The sequence below is a fragment of the Natator depressus genome, chromosome 19 (genome assembly GCF_965152275.1).
Source record: "Natator depressus isolate rNatDep1 chromosome 19, rNatDep2.hap1, whole genome shotgun sequence".
Lineage (NCBI taxonomy): Eukaryota > Metazoa > Chordata > Testudines > Cheloniidae > Natator > Natator depressus.
Genome location: NC_134252.1, coordinates 3,108,395 through 3,133,045, shown reverse-complemented (window position 1 = coordinate 3,133,045; position 24,651 = coordinate 3,108,395). Strand labels below are relative to the sequence as shown.

Sequence of the window (24,651 nt, the reverse complement as noted above, 5' to 3'; positions counted from 1 at the left end):
AAGGGCCGGAAGTTAGGAGCACCCCCCGCTGAGTGCTGCTGAGCCCCCTCTTCTCCCCCCAGCCCCCTGCACAGGGCACAGACCCCAACCTCCCTTGGGGCCCAGCATGAGGCTCCTCTACTCCTGAGCTGGGGCCCACCCCCAGTCTCCTCCCCTTGGAGCCCCGCCCCCCACTCCTCCCAAATCCTAGCCCCACCTGACCCCAAGGTGCCAGTCCCTGCCCTCTGCTCTAGCCCCGCCCGACCCCAAGGTGCCCCGCCCCCTCCTAGGTCACCGCTCCCGGCCTTAGCCCCGCCCCCTGCTCTAGCCCCGCCCTCCACTGGAACCACGCCCCCTTCCTCCCAGGCCGCCACTCCCGGGCCTTAGCCCCGCCCCCTGTAACCACGCCCCCTTCCCCTCAGGTCGCCACTCCCCCAGGCCCTAGCCCCGCCCCCTGCGCTCGGCCGGAGGAAGATGGCGGCGGCGCTGGCGGGCGGCTCCCTGGGCCGGGTCCCCGCGCGGCTCCCGCCGGCCCGCGGCCGGTTCCGCGGCTGCCTGGCCGGGGCGCTGCTCGGGGACTGCCTGGGCGCCGCCTTCGAGGGCAGGGACGTGGTGGGGCTGCCCGAGCTGCTGCGCTACCTCCGCGGCCTGGAGCCGCCGGGCCGGGCCGGGGGCAGCGCCCAGGAGGCGGAGAGCAGAGGTGGGGGCCGGGCCGGGGTGGGGCTCACGCCGCTGGGGGCCCCCCCGCCCTCTCTCTCCCCGTCATCTCCCCCTGTGTCCCCCTCGCGGGGCCCGAACCCCCCCCCGCACCCCCTGTGTCCCCCTCGCGGGGCCCGAACCCCCCCTCGCACCCCCTGTGTCCCGTCCCCCCCCCTCGCGGGGCCTGAACCCCCCCCGCACTCCCTGTGTCCCCCCCCCCAACGGGGCCTGAACCCCCCCCCGCACCCCCTGTGTCCCGTTCCCCCTCCCCGTGGGGCCTGAACCCCCCCCCGCACCCCCTGTGTCCCGTCCCCCCCCCTCGCGGGGCCTGAACCCCCCCCGCACTCCCTGTGTCCCCCCCCCAACGGGGCCTGAACCCCCCCCCCGCATCCCCTGTGTCCCGTTCCCCCTCCCCGTGGGGCCTGAACCCCCCCCGCACCCCCTGTGTCCCGTTCCCCCTCCCTCGTGGGGCCTGAACCCCCCCCCGCACCCCCTGTGTCCCGTTTCCCCTCCCTCGTGGGGCCTGAACCCCCCCCGCACCCCCTGTGTCCCGTTTCCCCTCCCTCGTGGGGCCTGAACCCCCCCCCGCACCCCCTGTGTCCCGTTTCCCCTCCCTCGTGGGGCCTGAACCCCCCCCCCGCACCCCCTGTGTCCCGTTTCCCCTCCCTCGTGGGGCCTGAACCCCCCCCCCCCCGCACCCCCTGTGTCCCGTCCCCCCCCTCGCGGGGCCTGAACCCCCCCCGCACCCCCTGTGTCCCGTCTCCCCTCGCGGGGCCTGAAACCCCCCCCCCGCACTCCCTGTGTCCCGTCCCCCCCCAACGGGGCCTGAACCCCCCCCCGCACCCCCTGTGTCCCGTTCCCCCTCCTTCGCGGTGCCTGAACCCCCCCTCCCGCACCCCCTGTGTCCTCCCCCCCCCCACACCCCCTGTGTCCCGTCTCCCCTCGCGGGGCCTGAACCCCCGCACCCGCTGTGTATGTCCCCCCGCACCCGCTATGTGTCCCCCCCGCGCACCCTTCTCCCTCCCTCCCCCCCCCCCCCCCGCACACTCTGTTCTACCCCGGGGGTGTGAACCACCCAGCCCAAACTGCCCAAGGCTAGTGGCTTTCATGCAGGAGTAGTGGGGGGACGGGGACCTTTTTTTAGAAAAAGAATCTGTCACTTGAAAACTGCCCCCAGTGGGTGCTGGCAGGGCCCCTGGGGGGCCTCAGGTTCCGGGGTGGTGCCTGGAGCCACTTTGAATTCATTCTTTTGAAATAATTAGATTCCACATTGGCTGTGTTTCTTTCATATTAATCCCAGATCGCTGGTCTTGTTGCTCTTACTGACAACACCACCTAAGGCAGGGGTGGGCAAACGTTTTGGCCTCAGGGCCACATTGGGGTTTCCAAACTGTATGTAGGGCTGGGTAGGGAAAGCTGTGCCCCCCCCGCCCGCCTCCTCCCACTTCTCTCAGAACCCCCGACCCATCCAGCCCCCCTTCTCCTTGTCCCCTAACCGTCCCCCGGGACCCCAGCCCCTATCCAACCCCCTGCTCCCTGACCCCTGACTGCCCCGAACCTCCACCCCATCCAACCCCCCTGCTCCCCGCCCCCTTACCATGCTGCTCTGAGCAGCAGGAGCTCGCAGCCCCACCGCTCGCCTGGAGCCAGCCACGCCGCCCGCGCCGCTTTACAGGAGCGACAGGCCAGAGCGTTGGCGGTGCAGCGCGCTAAGGCTGCGGAGGAGGGGGGACAGCGGGGGAGGGGCCAGGGGCTGGCTAGCCTCCCTAGCCGGGAGCTCAGGGGCTGGGCAGGATGGTCCCACAGGCCGGATGTGGCCTGCAGGCTGTAGTTTGCCCACCTCTGACCTAATGTATTACTGCTGAAGGCGTGTTCCTCCACCGCTGTAGTTCATGAAGTTTCTCCTCTGCAGTCAGTGATGACTTTTAATCTCCCACAAGGCCTGCTAAGAGATCTGAGTGTCTGGAAATACAGCCAAGTCTTTTACACTCCAGATTCACAGCGAATTCCCCTGGCAGTAGAGAAATGGGATTGGGATTCTAGAGGGGCAATGGGACCTCTTGGTGTTTGGATGATCATCTGGTATTTTTGCCTTCTCTTTCAGAAACGCTCTGCTACACAGATGACACAGCCATGGCCAGGTGTGTGGTGCGGTCCCTGTTAGCCAAGGGAGAGTTTGATGAAGTTGATATGGCCAGGAGGTAAGGAGCTGCAGTCAGCACAACAGGGAGATCTGTGTTGCTTTTGCAAGTAATAGAGAGTGAAAGCTAAGCAGCCACTTTGAGCTATTCCCATTCAGTCCAGGAAAGTGCAGAGGAATGCAGTCTGAAGTGGCCGCCTATTTGTGTGGAGAGACTAAAAAGAGCAGTGGCCCCAATGCTGCAGTTTGGCCTGTGCCTGCAGGGTTTGTGCCCTCCTAGATTCTCATTGACTTCAGTGTCATTAGAGAGGCATCTTAAATCTGATGTTGAAACTAAACAGGGGGGAAACTGTCAATGTAACACTTGTGTTGTAAGCAAACAAGTTTGTATACTTTTGTTATTAAAAGCAGTTCAGTTTTTCAAAATTGTTTCCTTTCTAGTGTACTTATTGGTTTGTATACTGTTTCCTTTTTGCACTTCCCTGAGCTTTGGGCAATGAAAATCCATGAAGTCAGTTTGTTTTATAGTCAGTTTCCCTTTCAGATACTTGGTGCTGAAGTGTTTCGGTTTCAAATGCTGAAAGGTAAAGGTTTAATTGTTTAAAAACTGTCTCCATTGGACTTGAACAAACAATATTTCTGCCTATGTGTGACTAGTAAAAATGTTTCCAGTTATTTTTTAAAGTATATCTTAAAACAATCATAAAGTCAAGAGCTGAAACCAGTGATTTCCACAAATAGATGTAGTTAGTACAACCACAGGGTCCAACCTCTGTTATCCTCATCCACCCAGGTCTTTGGGGCAGGGATTTTTCTTTCTACGGTACATATTTGTACAGCACCTAGTGCAGTGGGGCCATGACACTTGCTGAGATCTCTGGATGTTACTCTGATGCAATAATAATAAGGCTTTATAAAAGCTTCTTTCAAAAAAATTTTAGTAGCAGACCAAATGTAAGTTGACACTGTCCTTTTCCAGTGTGGTTTTTCTAATTCCTGTGTAATTGCTGCTGTTTTACCTTTGGCAGATTTGCTGAGGAGCATAAGAAGGAGCCGGATCGGGGCTATGGGATGGCAGTCGTCAAAGTGTTCAAGAAACTTCTGAGCCCCAAGTGCAGTGATGTGTTTGAGCCAGCCCGAGTGCAGTTTAATGGGAAAGGCTCCTACGGGAACGGTGGTGCTATGAGGGTAGCAGGCATTTCGCTGATTTACCCTGATGTTCAGGATGTGAAGAAGGTGCATTGCAGGGGGGTTGTTCGGGCACTGGGGCTCCCAGATCTCTGCTGATGGGATGGGGTTTGGTGATTATCTTCCATTCTGGTTTCCTAATGATTTTTTTTAATCCACAGTTTGCGAAGCTCAGTGCTGAGTTGACCCATGCCAACTCACTTGGCTATAACGGAGCCATCCTGCAGGCTCTGGCAGTGCACTTGGCCTTGCAGGGAGAGCTCAGCCGGGAGAGCTTCCTGGAGCAGCTGATCGGCCACATGGAGGATGTGGAGGCAGATGATAAATCTTTGGCTGATGCACGAGCGTAAGTAGGGCTGAGTAAGCCCCTCTACTAGTTGCATTGTGTCCCCCATATGGAATTTGATCTAGTTCACAGCAGTGTCTTTCTCTTGACTCTGTACAGCTGTCTACCTAATGCCTCATGGATTGCATTCTGTCCTGTCTCGATGATATTCTGTGCATGGGAAGTGAGATTTTCCTTCATGTCATTAGGCTGTGTTTTGATTTTAGTTGCATGGCTTTTCCTGTGACTGGGAAACTCATGTGTTTGAAAAATACAGACTCATTGCCTCTCTCTAGAAGCAGCTTGCAGAGCCTTTCTTGCCACACACTCAGCTGCCATGAGCACATCTCCCAGTCTGTCCCAGTGTGAATGTCCTTAGAGTGAGGAATGAGAAACTCCTCCAGGTTCCATTTCCCCCTGCCTCTCCCCCTCAGTCCAAACCAGTTCCGTTATGGAGTGGAAGAGTGTGGCTGTGATTCATAAAAGCCGTCCAGTCAGTTGGGATATTGCTCTGATGGCTGCATGCTGCTAGGTCTAGCTTCTCCTCCCTGTTCCGTAAGGAATTTGTGAGACTTCATAGAATCATAGAATCACAGAGTTGGAAGGGACCTCTGGAGGCCATCTAGTCCAATCCCCTGCCCAGAGCAGGACCAATCCAGCTAAATCATCCCAGCCAGGGCTTTGTCAAGCCTGACCTTAAAAACGTCTAAGGAAGGGGATTTCACCACCTCCTTAGGTAACGCATTCCAGTGTTTCACCACCCTCCTAGTGAAAAAGTTTTTCCTAATATCCAACCTAAATCTCTCCCCACTGCAACTTGAACTTCAGTTCGTCCTCTTCCCATATCTGGCCTTTCCAAGAGAGTGGACTTGCTGCAGACTGGTAAGATGGGTCCCTTTCTCTCCTCCTCTGAAGCCCTCATTCATTCATTTCAGTTTGACATGCTCTCAGAACAGCTTTGCTTTGAGGTTCTTGCTCGTTCTCCGCATTTGTACAGGAGGTCTCAGTAGACAAGGCCATGGTTCAAACACCTGGAAATGTGGGAAGATTCACTCCTACAGCTGCATATATATAGCCACTAATGTTTCGTCTTCTGGAAGGTCTGCCTCCTGGGAGCCCTCTGGACACCTCTTCACATGCTGGATTGTATTAGATCAAATCATGCAGATTGCTCCCTGGTGGCAGGAAGGGAGAAGTCACTGGAGCAGAGCATTTGTTACATTCCTGTCTCTTGTCTCCAGGATGGGTTTTGAGGAATTACCATTTTCAAGGCGTCTTAAGAAGATCAAGGAATTTTTGGAGCTTAGCACCATTCCTAAGTCAGATGTATTGCTTGAGTTAGGTAAGCACCTTTCTTCCTACAGGGATTCCGGAAAAGCCATGGGGCTGGGCCAGCTTAGGGAGGCTGTGGTTAGTGCTTTCCTGGATTTCTTGCTCGCCAGACCAGCAGGGGTTGGATGTGTTGCAAAGACTGCTTGTGCACTCCCTGTGGAAAGAGTAAGTGTGTGAGTCACTTTGCAATGACTCCCTCCCCGAGGGCAGCCTTGGTGGATGAAAGGCTATCTTTCCAAGAGAATAATAATGTCTAATTTTCCAAGATCTCCTCTTAATGACAGTCCATCAGTCAGAACTTCCTTCTGGACACCTGGCAACCCAGGGATGTTACAGGTTAGGGCTGTGTGTGGGCTAGTTCGGTGCATGTTCCCTGACTGGAGTAGTAGTGGCGTGCTGATCAGGAATGAGACCAGCGGAGAGCATGGGATGGAAGGAAACTTGCATAGCATCTATTCACACTTCAGCTAGCTTGAACCAGCCATATTAAAGTTTGAAATTGCCATAAGACAAGCTCATGAACTAAAGGGAAGGGATTCTGTTGTGGAAGGTTAGAGATGTAACTGTCCTGCTTTGTCACTGAATGTGGTTGGTTTCATTAACAGGCAATGGCATTGCTGCTCTGGAGTCTGTCCCCACTGCGATTTACTCCTTCTTGCGCTCCATGAAATCCGACCCAGATATTCCTCATCACTACAACAACCTACAGAGGGTCATCATCTACTGTATCTCGCTGGGTGGAGACACAGATACTATAGCTACCATGGCTGGAGCCATTGCAGGAGCGTATTATGGGGAGGAGCAGGTACCCCCATGCTGGGAGCAGAGCTGCGAAGCTTTTCAAGAGACAGAGATGCTGGCAAATAGCTTGCACGAACTCTACAGCCAACGACTTTGAGCCACAGAAGTGGTGTCTTGTGCCAAGGTTAAAGCAAGTGGCTACCTCTGCCTCACTGATCAGATCCATAGCAAATGGGTCGACCTTGTCTTTAATGATCTGTATCCTGGCCAACTCCAGAATGGCACTTGTTGTCATGTGTCGTATGGTAGAAGTGAGACTTGGACCTTGTTTTTCTGTTACAATTGATCTGGAGGGTGCTTGCACGGAGAGCTTTGGACGATGGAATTTGTCCCACCAAAGCACAAAGGCAATATCTGGTTTCTGATGAGATTTCTGCTTCTTACCAAGGCCGCCTTTCCTGTCAGTGTCTCATTCTGTCATACGACTTGTCCAAGCTTCCTGGGTCTAAATCCAGGAACCATCTTCCTGTCGTCTGTTTCCAGATTCCACAGACTTCTATTCAGATGTTCACAGTCTAACCTTCAGGAAGCACTTGGGTTGCGCTGTACCCATCTTTCAATTCTTTTGTTGTCTTTACTCTCTGCATTACACCTGTGCCTGACTCCCTAAACTTTCGATTGCTTTATGCACCAGATTGCGATCTTCCAGAGTGCTGCTCTTGCTCTGCTCTCCTCCCAGTGCCTAATCAGTAGTGTGCTATGCTTGCACCCCATTCTGTACACCTGGTGTCCAGTGCATGTGGCAAGGTCACTAGTAAATCAGTGGGAAGAGATGTAGTAAAACCTAGTGGTACCTTAGGCCTAAATCTTGGGCCCAGGGAAGTCAGTGACAAAAATCCGAGTGACTTCTGTGGGAAGAGGATGCAACTCTAATTGCTTTCAACCTCTGCACGTGGTTGGGATTGTCTATAAGTGGACAGAAGGACAGTTTCAGTTGAGAATTCACTTCTGTTAAGAAAGGGCTCATGTACTAGGAGACCCTACAAATGGTAGAGGATGTATTAGAAAACAGTGTTCTGCAGCAGGGTGTTTAAAAATGTGCCCAGTCAAGTAGGCAGAGGGGAAATAATCTGAGTCTGTATGCAAGCTGAATTGTGTAAATAATGTGTTTTGAAATGTCTATAGTAATTACAGAAAACAAAGAAATAAAAACCATCCTGTTTGCAGGCAGCTATCATATGGAAATGGCTATAAATCCAAATGTTCCAAAGTAATTTTACATATATATATTTTACTAAAGCTGGGAAGTGAACACATTACTAATAGGGGGCTTATTTCCTGCTGATGTCGGCAGAAAGTTATTGTGTGTACATATGAACAATCTGGTTGTAATTGGGTTATTCCTCACCTTTCCTGTACTTTGCTTCCCTAGAGTACCAGTCTATTGCGTGAAGCTTTAATGGATTTTCCGTGTACACACATGACTATTTGTCCTATAAATATGTGGAATTATGGGCCCACTATATTTATAGACTATGCTGCAGATCTGAGAAGTAAAACATGTCTTCAAGAGATTCTGCAGGAGACTTCAGAATTTTCAAGGAAGACATTTAAAAACAAATTTTCTGTTTAAACTGATCTTGTTTTTCTTTTGAATGGAAAGAAGTTGTGGAGCTTGCACAAGTTAGCGGTTTATAAAGTCTAGATTTTCCTAAGCTAGGATTGAAATGTGCACCATAAAACATGCAGAGGCTGTTTTTCTTAAAAGTAATCAAATCACTTAGGATCGTTAAAGGAAAATACAGGAACAGTGGCTAATTATCAAAGTAAAGGAGTTGTGTTGCATAAGTCAGTCATTAGCCTGGAGACTTACCTGACCTCAGCCTTTTTAGGTAGCAAACTAAAATTTGGACGACTTGGACAAAGAGATGTTCTTTATATGTGCTTCGCCTGTGGAGCCTTTCCTAGCTGGGGTAGAAATTCCTGGCCATTCAACTGTAGCTGAACTTGGAACCCAGTAGGGAAAATCTGTATGCACATTTGCGCAGACTGATTGGACTGGAGCCTGTTCTCCAGCGGTGGTGTGTAGGGATGGGATTTTCCTGTGTGGAAACCTTGTGAATCAGTGGCAGGCTCTTGAAGTGTTGCAGTGAAAGTGATAGCTCAGCTGCAGAAGGCCTTGGTCATCTTCTGTGTCCTCTTTCACAGCTCTGCCAACCAGGTCCTGGTCTTTTCCTGGGTCCTTTGACATTCATGCAGAGCACAATTCATCTACTGGTAAAAAGCTCAGTGCGCTTCAGCCAGAGCAGATGTTAGTCCCCAGCAGCATTTCCCATATGTCCAAACATCTGTGACCAGACAGGCTCCCAGCAAAGAAACTGCACTCAGACTTGTGTAGTGCATGTGATGATGAGTCATTAACATCACTGGAGCTATAGTTGATGGGCTGAGTAAGGGACTTGGAGCCAGATTTATAAATGATGCCTTAACACAACAGGAAAACCATTACTTTCCCATCACCTTCCTGTCTGGGCTCCCCACATTCTTACTGTAGCTTTCTAGGCTTTCTCAGTATCAAATTTCCTCTGTAGTCACCTCCTGTAAGCTGCAGTATAATTGGCTGGAAAGTGCCCTGTGGGTGTCACCTGTAGCTGTAATTTGCCAAGCCCTGCTCCACCTGTGAAGCTGGGACACTGCATGAGACCATTGGGTCTGTTGGCAGGAGCAGAGAGATCTGTCCCCTCTCCTTGGGTTTCTTTGTTATAATATTGCAGACAGCTTTGAATTTTAGCGCGACTAGTTATTTCAGTGCAGAGGGCATTTAGCCTTTACCCTGCGTTATGTGCAAAGGTGTTTGTGCTGATGCCATCACACAATGTGGGAATGATCCTGTTTGCGTTTTCCCAGATCTTGCCTCGCCGATGATAACAGTTCTGAAATTAGCCCTGCTCCCATCTCCCTTCACATGACTGATTTTGGCCTTTACTGAGCAGCATTGGTGGGGGAGGCTGCACTGGGTGCAAAAATAGTCCTAAGTGCACTAACGTGACAAGTTTACAGTAATATTACTAGATCATAACTGCACTTTAAATGCCACCTTTGGGCTTTATTGTATGTCATTCTATTTATAGTTTTACCCTCTGCCTATATATTTCCATGTATGGGGGCAGCCAGCCCCTTGCGAGGCTAAATTACAAGGGGAATCATAGGAAAAGCTTTAGGCTATCCCCTCTGTCCCCCCTCCCCTCCCCTCCCCACTTCTCTTCTTTCATCACTCAGCCTGAAACTGTTTTGTTACGGTTTCTTAAAAATGTTTCTCCGGAAAGCAGGCTAAAAGCATTTCCAGGCCAATTAGTGGCATCTTGTGAGGAGCCAGGCCTCCTGCTTCATTTGCAGTAAGTTTAATTCTTGAAATCTGCCGTAAAAACTGTTCTCACAATGGCTGCTTTTGTTTACAAGCAGTGAATGGTGTGAGTGTCATGGTAAAAGTGCGGAACGCCTGTTAACGATAGAGGCAGTTTAGTGCATCAGTCATACCGTGCCCTGAGTGGCAATTGCATGCCCCCAAAGTATTTCAGTGCTGGAGTTTTCGCTCCAGAGTCTTGCTTGTAGAAAATATTTGCAATAAGGAGCAATGGGTGGAAAGGAGTCAACTGCTGGAGCCTTGCTGCTAGAATCAGTTCAGTTTAGTTATTATGTATAGTGCACCAAAAGTGTCTTACACCCCTAAATGTAACAGGGTTTAAAGGGACATGTCAACTTAAAATTCACATTTCTGCCTGGAAGTGTTTCGTTAGCTATAGTTAACAACATTCCCAATTAGGAGAGAAGAAAGAGAAGAAAACAAACTGATGGCATCAATGATGCTTAAAGCCCAAAGAACTGAGCTGCATTCTCACTGGCTTCTTTTAATGGGGAAGAAGGTAAATGGGTAGCATGGTCCGTATACATAGTGGAATTTGTTATGGTGGCAAGGGTGGTCATAACCAGTTAGCACAATCTGGTACTCTTCATAGTTTTTGGAAGCTTGAATAGAAACTCTGCATTGTTACTTCAAATTTCTGTCTCCTTCCGCAGCTTAGAAGGCACATGCTGCTCTCTCCTTGAGAAGTAGCTTGGGAGTGATGGGTGAGCTCCTGGCGTTGGGTTCATTTTTAATTTCTAGCAAAACCCCATTTTTCCAGGAAAGGAAACTCGAGCACTCACTCTTGTGCCTTAAATTCCTCAACCTAATAATTGCCAGGTAGAAGAGGAAAAAATGTTGCAATATTTGGAAGGCCCCAAATTTCACCATCTTCCTTTAAGGAACTTCTGGACTGTGGCAGTGCTGTAGTGGCAACGTGGAATAAGTTTTTCCTATGTTGATCAGGGAGCAGGATAGCTGCCCTCTCCTATTATCATTCTCTCAAGCTAAGTCTGAATTGAGTGGGCAGCCTGGAGGTGACAGGCTTTGAATGAAAGCTGATACCCTGAGCCTATGCCAGTTCTGCAATCTCATTCCAGTTCCTAGGGGGTCAGTTACGTTACCAAAATCAACCCTCACCTTTGCCACCAATTGGTCCACTCAGTGGCAGTCTTAACAGATAAACCATGGACTGAATGGGCTATGAAGGCTTAAGTACCCCTTCCTTTGGGTGCACATTGGTGGGGTGTTGCGGGGAAACCTGTTTCACTGCCAGTGACCAGGATGTGTTCCTGTTGTATGAAGAGAAGTGAGGACTTCTGTATCTAAGGCTGTGCATATTACAAAGGAGAGCTCATAGGGCAGGCAGGATACTATGAGCTGAGACCTTCGATTATGGCCAGACTTATACAAGGGTATTTCAGAAGTAGTACTTTGAATACAGAAGCTTAGTCTTGTGGTTTGGGTGCTGGCCGGTGCTACAGAAGGTGTGGGTTCAAATCTGAGCTCTGACATGGGCTCCCTGGGTGAGTGGAGGACTATTCCTGTGCCTCATGTCCCCAGGACAATGGCTATATTAATCTTTCCTTCGCCTGTTCAGACTGTAAGCAGGAGCAGGGGTTGTCTCTTACTATGTGTAGGTGCTCCTGCAATACAAATAAATCATAATAGGACAAAGGCACAGCTGAGATGATCTTTTATACAATAAGTTTTATTGATGTTGTATCAATACAATCAAGTACTGTAGTTTTAGTTCTGAAGAGGCCAGTTTCCGATCACAATCAAAGAGAAGGCATTTTAAACCAATTTTACTATGACAGACAGTGCATGTAATAGGTATTTTTACAAAACTAAAATCCTCTATATACTAGGTTAGAAAAGAAGATACTCGAGGCAAACTTTAAAAAAAAGTAAGAACATGTATATAAAAAATGCACACTGTAATGTAGTTTTCATAGTTAAAAATTGACAAACTTCATCCATCCCAACCATATTTTGTGTGTGTGAGACTGATACCACAATCCCAAGTGCTCACACCCATGACAGAAAATAAACCTTCCCGCTGGCAAATATTATATACTAAATACTTCAAAAGAAATCTTCCTGACAATATCTGGTTTATTGAACACCTTCCCTCCTTCACCCTGTGCATCGTTTCCTAGCCTCCCTGTGTGTGTAATATCATTGTCATTCAATTACTGTGTAAACGTAACAGGTTATAGAGCTGCAGAAGGTTGATTATGGTTTTTGCTCTGCACATGAAGGGAAAGTGAAATTGCAAAATATTTTCTACAGAACTGAATGAGTTAATATTTGCATTTGGTTATAATGTGCATTTCTGTCACTGTTTTTGCCAGCCAGAACCAGAGGATTGAATTAATAACAAAACCAAACCAGGACTGAACGTAGGTTAGAACACAGTATAAATAAGTTGCTTTGTCGAGTAACAGGCTTAAACTTCCACCCTTGAGTGAATTTTCAACGGTGTGGAAGTTCCTTACCCTACTGCAGGTAGCATATGTAAGTTACCATCTCTGCCTCTGGCAGTGTTACCTGGTACAAGGAGTGAGACCTCTTTGCTCTGAAATGAACGGGTCTGCTCTATTATCAACTTGAGTTCATTGTGGTTCTCTGCAGGAAAATACATTTAAACCAAGGAGACAGAAGCCCCACGCCGGCACTGTCCTTTCAAGTGTAGATTTGAAGAGAGGAATTGAGCTCCTCCTCTTCAAATTTTAGGTCTTTACTTTATGGTTCCTAGTTCGAATGGGAAATCAAAGAACCGATTACCAACAGAATCTGGGCCATGAATGGCTCTGACATTCTTCTGCCTTCAGGAATTAAAAACATATGACAGAATTCAAAATACCAGGCCGTATTTGTCTTTGTTAAAAGTTCTATCGCTTCACAACCTGCTTCTGTAAATCAGAATAAAAACTAAAACAAAGGGGTGGGGAGACCCAATTCCAGAAAGATTCTATCTGAAATGTTAGGCTATGGTATTGTTTTTTCTTTAGCTTCCTTCTTTTTGTTTCCTATTTTGTAATTCAGGGAGGGTGTATTTTTATAAATGGAAGCCCTGGATGGCAAGACACACAAACACAGTGTAGTTTAAGAAAAAAAAAAAATCTATGTTTAAATAGTTATCTACAATAAATCTGGAGAATAATATTAAGTCACATTCTTACTCTTTTTCTCTCCTTTGGCCATATTACAGGCATCATTGATATTTGAGAGTAATGAACATTGAGCTATTGACTGAATGAATTTCAGCTGTTTTCTTAGGAACACATCTTTGTAGAAAGGAATTCAGTATATTATATGTGGCTTAACTTCAACAGCGTTCTGTCTAACCAGGAAGAGAAGAATCTCTTTAGTAACTTTTAAATGCAATGGTCTGTAGCCATTTTACCCTTACCACAAGCTGCAAAGCAACAGGGTTCAATTGTTCCAGTTAGCAAAGGCCAGAGCAGCCACGTGATCAATAGCTGTGCATACCAAAAGCTGTAATAAACCTTGTAACCCATATTAATATCAATGACATTTCAAGCATTATTGAGGCAAAGTGGTGATAACAGGACAAATGTGAAATGATTTTTTTTCTTAAGTCACAGAAACCTGCACTCAGAATAGTGCACCTTTCAAAGAGACTTATTGCACTATACTTGTAAATAACCTTGTTAAGTAGGTAATAGCACCGTTGTAAAATGAATGCATGAAAAGTTAGAATGAATGTTTTTTTTTAATAGGTTCCCAAAGGGGAAGGAAGAAAAAGTGTACACATCCTGAAAGGTAGACATTAAAAGTAAGATGTCCATAAATGGCACCTTAAAGAAAGCATAGCTAAACCTTCCATGAAATCAGCTAGTAGCAATGTAAGCCGTGCTTGCAGTGCCATCCTTGGATTCTCAGATAATAAAATGTTCATAAGCCCAAACAAGTCTGTGGGCTACAGAAATATACGTGATAGAACTGGCTCTTTGACTTGCCAATGCAGGAATTAATACAAGGTCAAAGAACATTGTTCATCACAGGAGTCCCAAATTCCCTGAATGGCTTTGGAGACTATTTGGCACCCATCCTATTGCCAGGTGCTACTAATGACGTTTTTTGTTCCTAAAGATTTTTTTCTTAAATATTTACTTATAAAAAGGTGCTTCTGTAAAGTGTTCCCCTTTTGATGACTAAATCTACCCACGCTGGTTGAATCTGAGAGGCTGACTTCAAGCGTCAATGAGATTGAAATGTGGGGAAATGATTGATTGGGAAGGGGATAGTCAATCCACCAGGAATTTCCACTGCTCTAGAGATTTGAGATTGCTTAGGACCCCTGGATTGGCTAACGAATACGCAAAATGGCTTTATTTATTTAAGTAGTACTCAACAGCGGGAACAAGGGCACTTGATTATAAATCAAGAAGGGTCTAGATTCTTCAGCTTTCCTCCTCTTACAGTTTAGTTGCATAGCTAGATCCTAGCCAGCCCGAGCTGGTTTCTGTGTTTGATGTGCAGTCACAGAGGTAAAATTTATTCCAAATACACCTCCCCCACTTGCCCCCCCCCCAAGAAACAACAAAAGCTCCTTTCCCCTTATCCTCTCGACTCCTTGAGTGAACAGTGTGAAGCGAGATCCTGCGCCAATGACTTGCGCATTCTTCCCAGTGATTTTTCTTTTTTGTATTTCTTTTATTTTTTAAAAAAAATTATTAAAAAAACATGACAGTTTATGGCTAAAGTGGGTAAAAAGGAAACACACCCAACAGCTGTTATGTGGGGCAAAGCAGGAAGCCGGAGAAGGAGGAGTGGATGTATTCTGTGGAGTACAGCCCATTGGCTTGGTCCGAGGGCATTTGGACCCAGACTTGGTCATTCTCTTTGAGTTCGAGCACTGCGCTGCCTGAGGCTTGATCCAGGTAGCCTTTTTTGTACTCATCGTAGGTGTATGTGGCGGGCACATTGTTCTTATAAAGCGCCACCCAGACATTAGTCCCTTTGACGTGCACGTGGTAGGCAAAGTAATAGATGCCGGAGATGGGGCAGGTGAATATCCCAGTGGCTGGATTATAGCCGTTGTGCCCGTTATACAAAGTCCTGTCGAATTTGACTGGCATGCCAGAGGCTGGGAATGGGGAGGTCAGGATGGCCGTGAAAGCGGGTGCTATCCGGGCAGAGAGCTCCCCTCTGCCATACTGTGGCTTCCCAGGCTTGCCATTCCCCAACACCGCTCCTTCCACGCCTCCATCTGGCAAGTGCAGCCCAGCAATGCCTGTCTCGTCGAACACCCCTGGTGCCCCGGGGGGACCAGGCGGCCCTGGTGGTCCTGGGGGGCCGTTTAATCCACGTGTCCCTGGTATTCCCGGTGGGCCAATGGGTCCTGTAATGCCAGGCTCCCCTACCTTCCCCACACCTGGAGGGCCTGGGAGGCCAGGTTCCCCTTTCAGCCCTGGTAAGCCCTGTGGCCCCATGGGACCAGAAGGGCCTTGTAGGCCTGGAATACCAGATGGGCCCCTCAGGCCGGGCTGGCCTGGAATTCCTGCATCCCCCTTTGGTCCCAGGCTACCTGTTAACCCTGGCACTCCAGGAACCCCTGTGAAGCCTGGTTCTCCTTTTGGGCCTTTGGGGCCAGGGGGTCCATGTGACCCAGGCAGACCTCTCTCTCCAGGCACCCCTGGTTTCCCTGCAAAACCGTTTGGCCCTTGGTCTCCACGCATCCCTGGTATTCCTGGGGGCCCAGGTAACCCAGCCTCACCTTTGAGGCCTGGCAGCCCGTATTTGCCCGGCAAGCCCATGGAGCCCGGCACCCCTGGGGCTCCAATGATACCCTGAGGGCCCTGCTCACCTGCTTCCCCGTCTATGCCTGGTTCCCCTTTGTCGCCAATGGCTCCTGGGACCCCAGGTTGCCCACGATCTCCTTTTAAGCCCGGCAGACCCGGTTTCCCATAGCCTGCAGGCCCAGGTAAACCGGGAAGGCCACGGATACCGGGTTCTCCCTTTGGCCCCACAGGGCCTTGCATACCCGGAACCCCTCCGACCCCTGGGATGCCTATTCCATCAATGCCTGGTGGACCCCGTGGACCCATCGGCCCAGGTTCCCCATTGATCCCAGGGGCTCCAAATGGACCCATCTCGCCTTTCCCCCCTGGAGCACCTGGTAAGCCATCAAACCCTGGTTTCCCAATGCCGTTTGGCCCTGGAGGCCCAGCGGGGCCGGGGGGCCCTCCATTTCCTCTGGGACCTGGAAACCCTGGCTTCCCAACACCATTTTCACCCTTTAAGCCACGCTCCCCCCGAGGCCCTGGCTCCCCTTTTGGCCCAGGCTCACCCCTAAATCCTGGTAGGCCTGGAGTGCCCTGCATGCCTGGTTTCCCATTGATTGAGATGCCTGCTGGCCCAGGCAATCCTGGCGGGCCAGGTAATCCTCTCTGGCCTTGCTCACCTCTCATGCCGGGTTCACCTTTGAGGCCGGGCATCCCTTTCATACCTGCTTTTCCTGGAAGCCCTGGGATACCTGGTTTGCCAACACCAGAAAATCCAGGGGGCCCAGCAGGGCCTGGCTGGCCATGAAGTCCGGGTTTCCCAGTGCCTGGTTTTCCTGGATAGCCTGGGGGGCCTGGAGGTCCTCTTGGTCCTGGCTTTCCTGGGGGTCCTGGCTCCCCTTTGAGATCCATCGGCAGGAGTGGTGGCATGGCTGTTAAGAGCAAAAGATACCAAATCCTTACTGGATAAGTGAGGAAAGGCCACCCACTACCAGGAGAAGCAGAACCTCAGCGTCATGAGAGGAGAAGCCATTGTGGCTAGTGCTGATTGTTAGTGAAGTCACAGCCCAGAGCCTCAAAAGGATTTAGGACGCTAACTCCCACTGATTTCAATAGGATTTAGGCTCCTAAATACCTTTTGAGGCTCTGAGCCATACCGCCTTGTTAAGTGGAGATTATTGCTATAAACCCTCCCGCTGATGACGGAAATTAATATTTGTGAAGCACTTTGAGAGTCTGAGATGAAAGGTGCTCTGAAAGCCTGGGGATGGGGTCTCATTAACCAGAAATAAGTTACACACACATGGGCTCCTTTTGCTTTAAGGGTGGGTTGTAGGAATATAAGTTAGCACCAGATGAAAAGAACCCTGTTCGGACACATGATCATTTATGGCTGATTTAGAAGTAGCTAAAACAAGTCCCATGAGGTACTTGAACATTCAGTGGAGAGTCAGCCCAATCTGCTCAACCAACTATGTGAAAAAAAACGGAATAGAGATGAACAATTCAGACTCCCTGTGCTCAAGGTAAATGTAAAAGGAAAAGCATGAACCTGTAGCTTTTACTGAGACTAAAGATGGTGGCTTTGCGGATGCCCTGCTGTCTGCTTAAAAGGCACATATCAGTGTGGGGACAAGGCTAATAGTATCAGCCATGATATTTTTTGGACTGCGGGCTAACTCTTGGACATTTTTGATAGTTTCAGAGGCCCCTGGGCTTCCCCACTGATGCTTCTAACAGCATCTAGAGTTATCATTCTGGCATCTTCAATGAGCAGTATAGTCATTTACAAAGAATAACAATGCTCACCAAATTCACAGATAATCAGTGTTTGGGTTGCAAAAAAAAAAAATCTATGGCATAAAGTCATTATTACTCTTGATATTATAGTAGCACCTAGAACCCGCAACAAGACTGGGCCCCTCACTGTGCTCGACACCATCCAAACAGCGAGTAAGCGGGTCCATGCTCAAAAACAGCTTACCCTTTAAACATGTAAAATAGTCAAAAAGGAAGGAGTGTAATTAGCAGGGTGCATTTGATTTAAATAATGATTGATTTAAATCACTAATCAGGAAGACTCAATTTAATCATGGTTTTCTACATAAAAGTGCATTCTTGTTGGTTGTTATAACCTTAATACATATTCTTCAGAACTCAGAGATAGATGTAGGTTTCATTTTTAGAAGGTACACAGTATAGGTTTTTAAACAGTGATTTATTTTGAAAACTTTTCCGATTAGTTTTACAGCTATATCAGAAAATGAATGATTGTTTGGTTATTTCATTTACCAAAGGTAATTGAAGCAGATATTTATGAAGTTATTGGGAGGTGAACTATCTCCAGCTCAACCGGTTAATCATTAATATTTGGAGGATTTTCTTGCCATGCTGTATTAGGAGGAGAACATCACCACACAGACATTTAAATTGTTTTATTTAACTAAAACAACAATGTTAAGTATTTTTTAAGGATTTTCTTCTTCAACAGCAAATATATAATATTTTAACAAAAAAGCATATGTCCCTCGCTTCTTACATTTATCTCCAGACTTCTTCTCCTTTTCCAGATCTATTCCGCCCCCAACAATCTTCCATTCATTGAACTTTTTGAAACTTTGCACTTTTAAAGAGAGGTAAGGGATTGACTCTGTGTACACAAATTTGCAGAGGGACAATAGGGTTGAGGTCCGTTATTTCTCCCCTCTCTATATCATTTATTTAAAAACATTTTTGCTGTTAACAAGCATGTTACCTCTGGAGACACAAATCCACAGTTTGAGAACTGCAAAACTAAGCATCTGATGGTATCTTCTAGACTGAGCACTGAGTCCCATTGGGTAGATAGAAAGATTAACCTAAATAATCTGTACAGAAGCCCCTGGAACCCCATCAAATTGGGTCCCTAATCCATGAACTATTAGAACTCATTTACAAAACTTTTCTTAAACACTACGTGAATATATTGTCTCATACTATAGAATTAGAATTTATAATCCCTATTCCATGATGAGATATCTTTGAGCTATAATGTATCTTAATTAAAACTATCTTTAGATAGGTTTTTTTTCCTCAAAAAGCATTTTATCAAAAAAATCTGATTTTTTTTTTAAATAATTGATTTTTATGCACCTTGGTAATTAGGCTCATCAACAAATGAGCAACTGAGGCATAAAGAGCTTAAGGCCCAGCGCCTTAAAGGTATTTAGACTCGTAAGGTCCATTGAAAAAATGGGCTTTAGGTGCCTAAATACCTCTGAGGATCAGGACCGAAGTGACTTGGTTACACAGGAGGTCTTGGCAAAGGTGGGGACTGAATCCACATCTCTTTAGTCCCAGTGCCTTATTCACAAGCCTGACGTTCCTCTAGAAATGTGACAGAGGAGGCGTCACACGCTGCCCCACCAATGAGCTTAAGGCCTGTTGTTGCCGAACTATCACTAGAAACGAGCATTGACTAGCCTCCAGGGTCCCTGCCAACCCTTAATTTCTCCACTGCCAGTATTACCAAGCATGCCAATTAGCATCAGCTGTGAGGGTGATTTTTAGGGGGCTGTTTTTACATGTTCCCTAGGACCTGAGGACTTCCCCCCCAAATCATTCATACTGGCTACAAGAGAGCCATCAGAGGGTAATGGCTTTCAGTTTCTACTGCTCTGGGCTGGACTCGAAAGAGTGTTGGTGTTGAAAGCCACAGCCAAGATTAACGGTACCCTGTCACCAATCCACTGAATGACTGAGCCGCCCTTAAAATCTTGGGCTTCTCTAGTCCTATAATGGTTTTCTCTTACTAGGCTGACTACTATACTTTAGGACATTTTCTTGGGAGAGCAGCTAGTTAATTGGTTTGTCATTTGTGCATTCATGTAAGATGGGTCTGTGATCATTGGCAGAGTCCCGCTTGCCTATGGAGGGTCGCATCGGGGAGGAAACTTGAAACACACTGAGAATGTTGGTGCAGGCACACCCTGAGTCCCCGGACCGAGTAGCCTCGGCATGGCATCCCTTCCCACCTGAGAAGAGGGGTGAAACATTTGACTGGCTCTTGTCCCAGGTGGGTTTGATAGACAAGAGACATTTGATGGTTACTTATACACGTTTCTAAAACCGGGGACTCTGGCTGGCAAAGACTTCTCATTGCCCTGTCTATGACTTTATAGCCAAATGTGGCCAAAATGTAGCAAACTGGCTACATCAGCCACCCTTTATAAAAGTGACCCCAGAAGCATCAGGTGCCAGGGCAGCATCTGGCCCTTTGTGTCTCAGTTTATGTAACAAGGTATTCTCAGCGGCTAGATAGACCTCAAATGGGTCTCAAACCGTTGGATGCTGTTTACATGGGAGGTTTGTTTCCTACTTCAATTCTGGTATCTGTATACACCATGTGTCTCTACGATCCCTGTTTACAAATGGAAGAGGCTGCACCTGGAGGCATTTGGATCACATTTGCCTTTAGCAAGAGAGGTTTCTGTCCATTCAGCTGTCCTTCTAAACTTTGTGCAGTCAAAGGTTTTACTCTTTGATGTGCATTGATTTACCCACGTATTAGGAGTTAAGATTACTTTATTGGGCCATTTCTAGCTTGCCTCACAAACTACGGGCTCTAATGTGAAAAGGCCAATTTTATAATGCACTTCATGCACCATGCCATATTTGCTTGGTAGCAGAATAGAGCCCAAACTCATTTCACAAGGAAGAACCATCTAATGATTTATATGACAGTAACACCTAGTAACTCCAGCTGAGATCAGGGGCCCATGGTGCTGGGCATTGTTTGTACACACAGCAGGAGACAATGCTAACATGAAGAGCTTGCAATCTAGATGGACAAAGGGTGGGAGTGGAGAACTGACTTGCCCAAAGTCACACAGCAGAGCTGGGAAAAGAACCAAGGACTTCTGTCCCTATCCAGTGCACTGTCCTCTGAACCATGCTGTCCCTCAGCCCAGGTTGGCTTTGGGTCATGACTCCTGCCATCAGCCAGGTTTAAACCAATGACTTGCATTTGCAGGGTACGGCCCAGCACAAAATTCTCCCACGGCCAATCGTATAAACCACCCAACTGTTTGCTCCTAGTTTATGGAATTGTACATAGGCTACAACCCCAGTATGACGCTATGGGGAGGAAGGAGGAGCATGCAGACTGTGTTTGGTGATTGTAAGCTGCTGGATGGGAAAGCTGATGAGTCACACTGCACTGAGGACAGACAAGGAACAAACAGAAAACGAAAGAAAGATGCTGTCTTCTGATTGCTTTTCATACTCCACAAGGGGAGAGTTTTAACAAAAAATTCTAGTTGATCATGGATTTTCTAGGCCTGCAGCCCCACAAGCAAACGTAGGGAGAGGAGGAAGCTGTCTATCTACATTCCACCCACCCATCCACCATCTGAGAGAAAAGCTTCAAGCTACACCCACTGCCTTGCTAGTGCCCACTAGCCCATGGACAGACAGATGCTCTGAATGCCAGATGCTGGACGCACAGGCCTAGCTGTCGGTCCTGGCTTTAGAAGGAGTTGTGAATGGTAAAAGCTAAGGGAAGGTCTGGGACTGCCTGGTTCAATGCTCTGGGCAAAGGAGGTTCAAAAGTTCCAGGAGGGGAGGGTAAAAGAGAAGTGGGTGCTGGAGAGAAACAGAATCTGTGTTGGGAATAGAGCCAGGTCCATCCCCTGGAGACTGGGGAGTCAGTGTGCTGAGCTGAGGACATAAAAGCAAGGAAACCGTGGGGCTGGATGGATCTGCCAACACTAGGAGATTTTGCTCAGTCAATGGGGAAAGATTACATGAGATTTAAGGCACAGGTGGTAAAAATAATAAAGGCAGCAGACAAGGCCTAAGTATCAAAGGGGGCTTTTCCTTTAAGCACAAAAATTAGCGCTGGTCATTTCAACCAAGTCTGGAAATGTGGTTATTTTTCTTTCGTTAATGGAAACCTTTTCAGGGCTTAGGCTTTCCTGAGCTTATCTGCATATCAAAGACTTGCCCACATCCTCTACTCTAATAGAGGTCACACAGTTATCTTGATTAAGGAAATACTTGTCTATCAAGACATCGCCTCTGGATTTCTGCAGCCGAGAAAAAAGAAAGATTTAAACTGTGTGTTGAAGCAGATTTCTGGGAAATATCTTCCCAGGAAAATTATTTCAATATGTGGGGTTTTTTTCTTTTCTTCTTGTGCTGGATGCTATGGTTTGTAAAGAATTAGTTTTCTAGGTCATTTCGCATGGAATCAGAACATGGAGATACAGCTGAGCCCATGAAGGAGGGGGCAGGAAAAAAAAAACCTCACCAAAAGAAAAAGCCAGATGTGAGTTGCCAGCTTGCAGGCAGCCAAGAAAGCAGACAGGAAAACCAAACCGGGGACGTTAGCACAGAGAAAATTGGGACACTACAGCCCCAACGGTATCCAATTTCAAGAGACTGTGTCTTACCACAGACGCATGTCTCGGAGAGTCTGCTTTTCACAGCAATAGCAAGGGGTTATGCGCTCCCCTCTGTGTATGAGCAAAACTACCATGAATGCTAATGGAAACAGCCACCTGGATTGTCTGGGAGGGAAAACAATAGACAGAGCCTCCGCAGAAGGTCTCACCTCAGGTCCAGAAGGAAGATTTCAACCTAATTCCAGAACAAAAGAATTTTCAGCTCAATGGTCCACCTAGCTTGATCTCTGACAGTGGCCAGCATCAGCTGCTTCAGAGGAAGGTGCAAGAAATTTCATAATGGCCTGTGATGGAATAATGTGCCAATGAAAAGAAGTTTCTTCCTCACCTCAAGCAGCCAGTGGTTGGTCTATGCCCTGAACCATGAGGGTTGATACATCCCTGATGAATTGTCATCCTAGTTACTATACCTGTGGGAGGTTTTATTAATCATAACAATGACTAATCCTTTTTTTTCCCATGTTGCTGAGCTGTTGGCCTCAGTAATGCCATGTGACAGCGAATTCCACAGACTAATTATATACATGGTAGATTGGGCCAATGGTTATCTAGTCCACCATCCCGTCTGCAGCTGTGGTCAGCACCTGATAAGGTGTGGGGGGGGGGAAAACACCTTTAATGCTCACTGCCTCTCCTCTCCAGTGGAAATACAGTTAACTCTTATGGCCAAACAATGGCTGTCGTTTCTGGAGACCTTTTACAAGACAGCAACTATCTTCCCACCTTGAACACACCATCACCATGTTCTCTCTGAACTCACTCTTCTCTGTCTTCACGCCATGGAACGACTCAACCCTTCCTCATTCTGTGAGGGCAGCCCAAAGAGTTTACCCTACGAAGCAGCTCCTTTCCCTTGTCCTACCAGCCCCCCCCATAGGGCAGTTTACAACAAAGACACTCAGCTTCAGCTGGGGTTGCCAGGGAATACGAACAGGAAACCACGCAACAAATCCCAGTGGCTATCGGAGAGGTTGGCAACATTACATTCTAAATTGATAGCACCCATCCAAACATTCGGTTTGTTGAGTAACCCAGAAAATGCGGATCACTCCAGAGAAGATTCCAAGACATATCAAACCGGCTTCTTACATTTAGATCACCTCGTCTTCAAAATCCTTAATGAGCTCTACCATGTGTCATATATTAGGACTTTGCTCTTGTACATGTGGTGGTCTAAGACCTTCTCTTGGGCATGTGGCTTGTGGAGACTGTTCTTGGCAGTTTATTGTGGAGATTTTCTTGCTTGGCCAGGTTTTTTTTTTTTTTTTTTTTTTGTCTATGGCTGGATAAACATCTACCTGATTCCCTTTCATTTCTGCTGGCCTTGAAGTTCTCTCTAGGCTTTTCATTTTCTTCCAGAGGCCAGAGCTCAGCAGATCACAGGGAGGAATAGAGCGCCACGAGGATCCTCGCAGGCTTAGGAGGGGAAGAACGAATGGACGGCGCTTAATGGGATTAAAGCTGGAAAGGAACTTACTGTAAAAAGAATAATCGTCTTGGCAAGGAAAGTTTCACATTTAGCAGGACATGAGAGAGCTGCTGAGATGTTAACTGGGGGCCTCTTGGCTTCATACGAGCAGCCACTATACAAGGTGTGCGGGGCGTAGTTATTCACTTTATTTTCTGTAAACATTTTAATATAGGTGAAAGTTGCTGGATTGGCAGCTTCTGAAAACCTCAGGGTAGGTCCTGCTCCACGCAGCAGTAGCCTGCGTGTTCCCCCCCCACTGCCCTACTGTTAATGTGTCTCTGGAGGAGCCACCTTTAAGGGAAATGGGGGAGCTCAGTCGCGGTGGACCATTCCCACAGCTTGGGCTCTTTGCCCAGCTTCAGATGGGAACAAAATTATAGGGGTTGTTTCTGTGGTTTAGACACTTGCCCTCGGACCTGGGCAAAGAACCTACAAACTCATTTCATAGAAAGGCCACTGAACAACTGCCAGATGGTAGCAATTGTTTGGTCACTGCTGTGGGAGGGGTGATGACTGAACACTCCCAGCGGCAAAGGCAGGACCCTGGTCAATAGCTGAACGAAGGGGCTCACTGGCTCTCTGACTCCGTGAGGGGCTAGGGGAAGGTGCTTCGAGAAGGCAGTGCTCCCTAAGGGGGATCAAAGACACATCCCTCCTTTCTCTCCACCACAGGTGCTGCCTCAGTGACTCCATGGAGGCCGCAGCCTTGAGTTCTATTCCTGCCTCTGCCATTAACTTTGGGCAAGTCACTGGCCCCTTCTCTGCTCTCCTCTCTCCAGCTTTGCCTCTCTCGTCTGGCTAGGCAATAAGCCATGTGGGAGCATGTCTGTCCACAGCTGTGGACAGCGCCTGGCATGCTGGGGCATCGAGGTGCTACTCCAGTGTAACCATCGTCCATGGTGGTAGGCCCATGCTTGTTTGACTGTCCCCATGTCACCGGCCTGGAGCTTCGCCGGACAATGCTTCTCACTTGCTGCTACTGTAAAGGGAGGAGCGCCGCTGTCCGGCCTCCGTGCCAAATGTCTGAGTCCGCGTGAAGCCCAGGAAACATTTCTGGTTTAGTTCTTCAGGGAGAGGCGGGCTGGGGTGGGCTGGCTGCGGGTGAGCAGCCGAGCCGTGGCTGCTCACGGTGACACTGGGAGCTTTTAGCAATTTTCTGTTTCAATTCCAGCCA

The 24,651-nt window shown here is 48.1% G+C and overlaps 2 protein-coding genes across 5 annotated transcripts in view; one reads left to right on the top strand and one right to left on the bottom strand.

Moving 5' to 3' along the window:
• Positions 1-453: 453 nt before the first annotated feature.
• On the top strand, positions 454-9,529 carry ADPRS (ADP-ribosylserine hydrolase). The gene is made up of 6 exons (XM_074934688.1): positions 454-679; positions 2,783-2,879; positions 3,847-4,054; positions 4,168-4,352; positions 5,573-5,673; positions 6,269-9,529. Exons 1-6 carry the CDS (start codon positions 454-456, stop codon positions 6,559-6,561), a joined length of 1,110 nt encoding a protein of 369 aa, XP_074790789.1. The 3' UTR covers positions 6,562-9,529.
• A 1,979-nt stretch (positions 9,530-11,508) lies between these two features.
• COL8A2 (collagen type VIII alpha 2 chain) overlaps positions 11,509-24,651 on the bottom strand; it is a 138,524-nt gene continuing 125,381 nt past the window's right edge. For all 4 annotated transcript variants that reach the window (XM_074934687.1, XM_074934684.1, XM_074934685.1 and 1 more), the window contains one exon: positions 11,509-16,495. In XM_074934687.1, coding sequence (XP_074790788.1) covers positions 14,574-16,495 — 1,922 coding nt within the window. In that variant the 3' untranslated portion in view covers positions 11,509-14,573. The remainder of the gene's footprint in view (positions 16,496-24,651) is intronic.

Bases quoted from the DNA above. Each gene is read 5' to 3' on its own strand.
- ADPRS (XM_074934688.1), top strand. From the start codon at position 454: ATGGCGGCGGCGCTGGCGGGCGGCTCCCTGGGCCGGGTCCCCGCGCGG. The intron at 2,880-3,846 runs GTAAGGAGCTGC...TACCTTTGGCAG, and splicing joins GAAGTTGATATGGCCAGGAG to ATTTGCTGAGGAGCATAAGA. The intron at 4,353-5,572 runs GTAAGTAGGGCT...TCTTGTCTCCAG, and splicing joins TCTTTGGCTGATGCACGAGC to GATGGGTTTTGAGGAATTAC.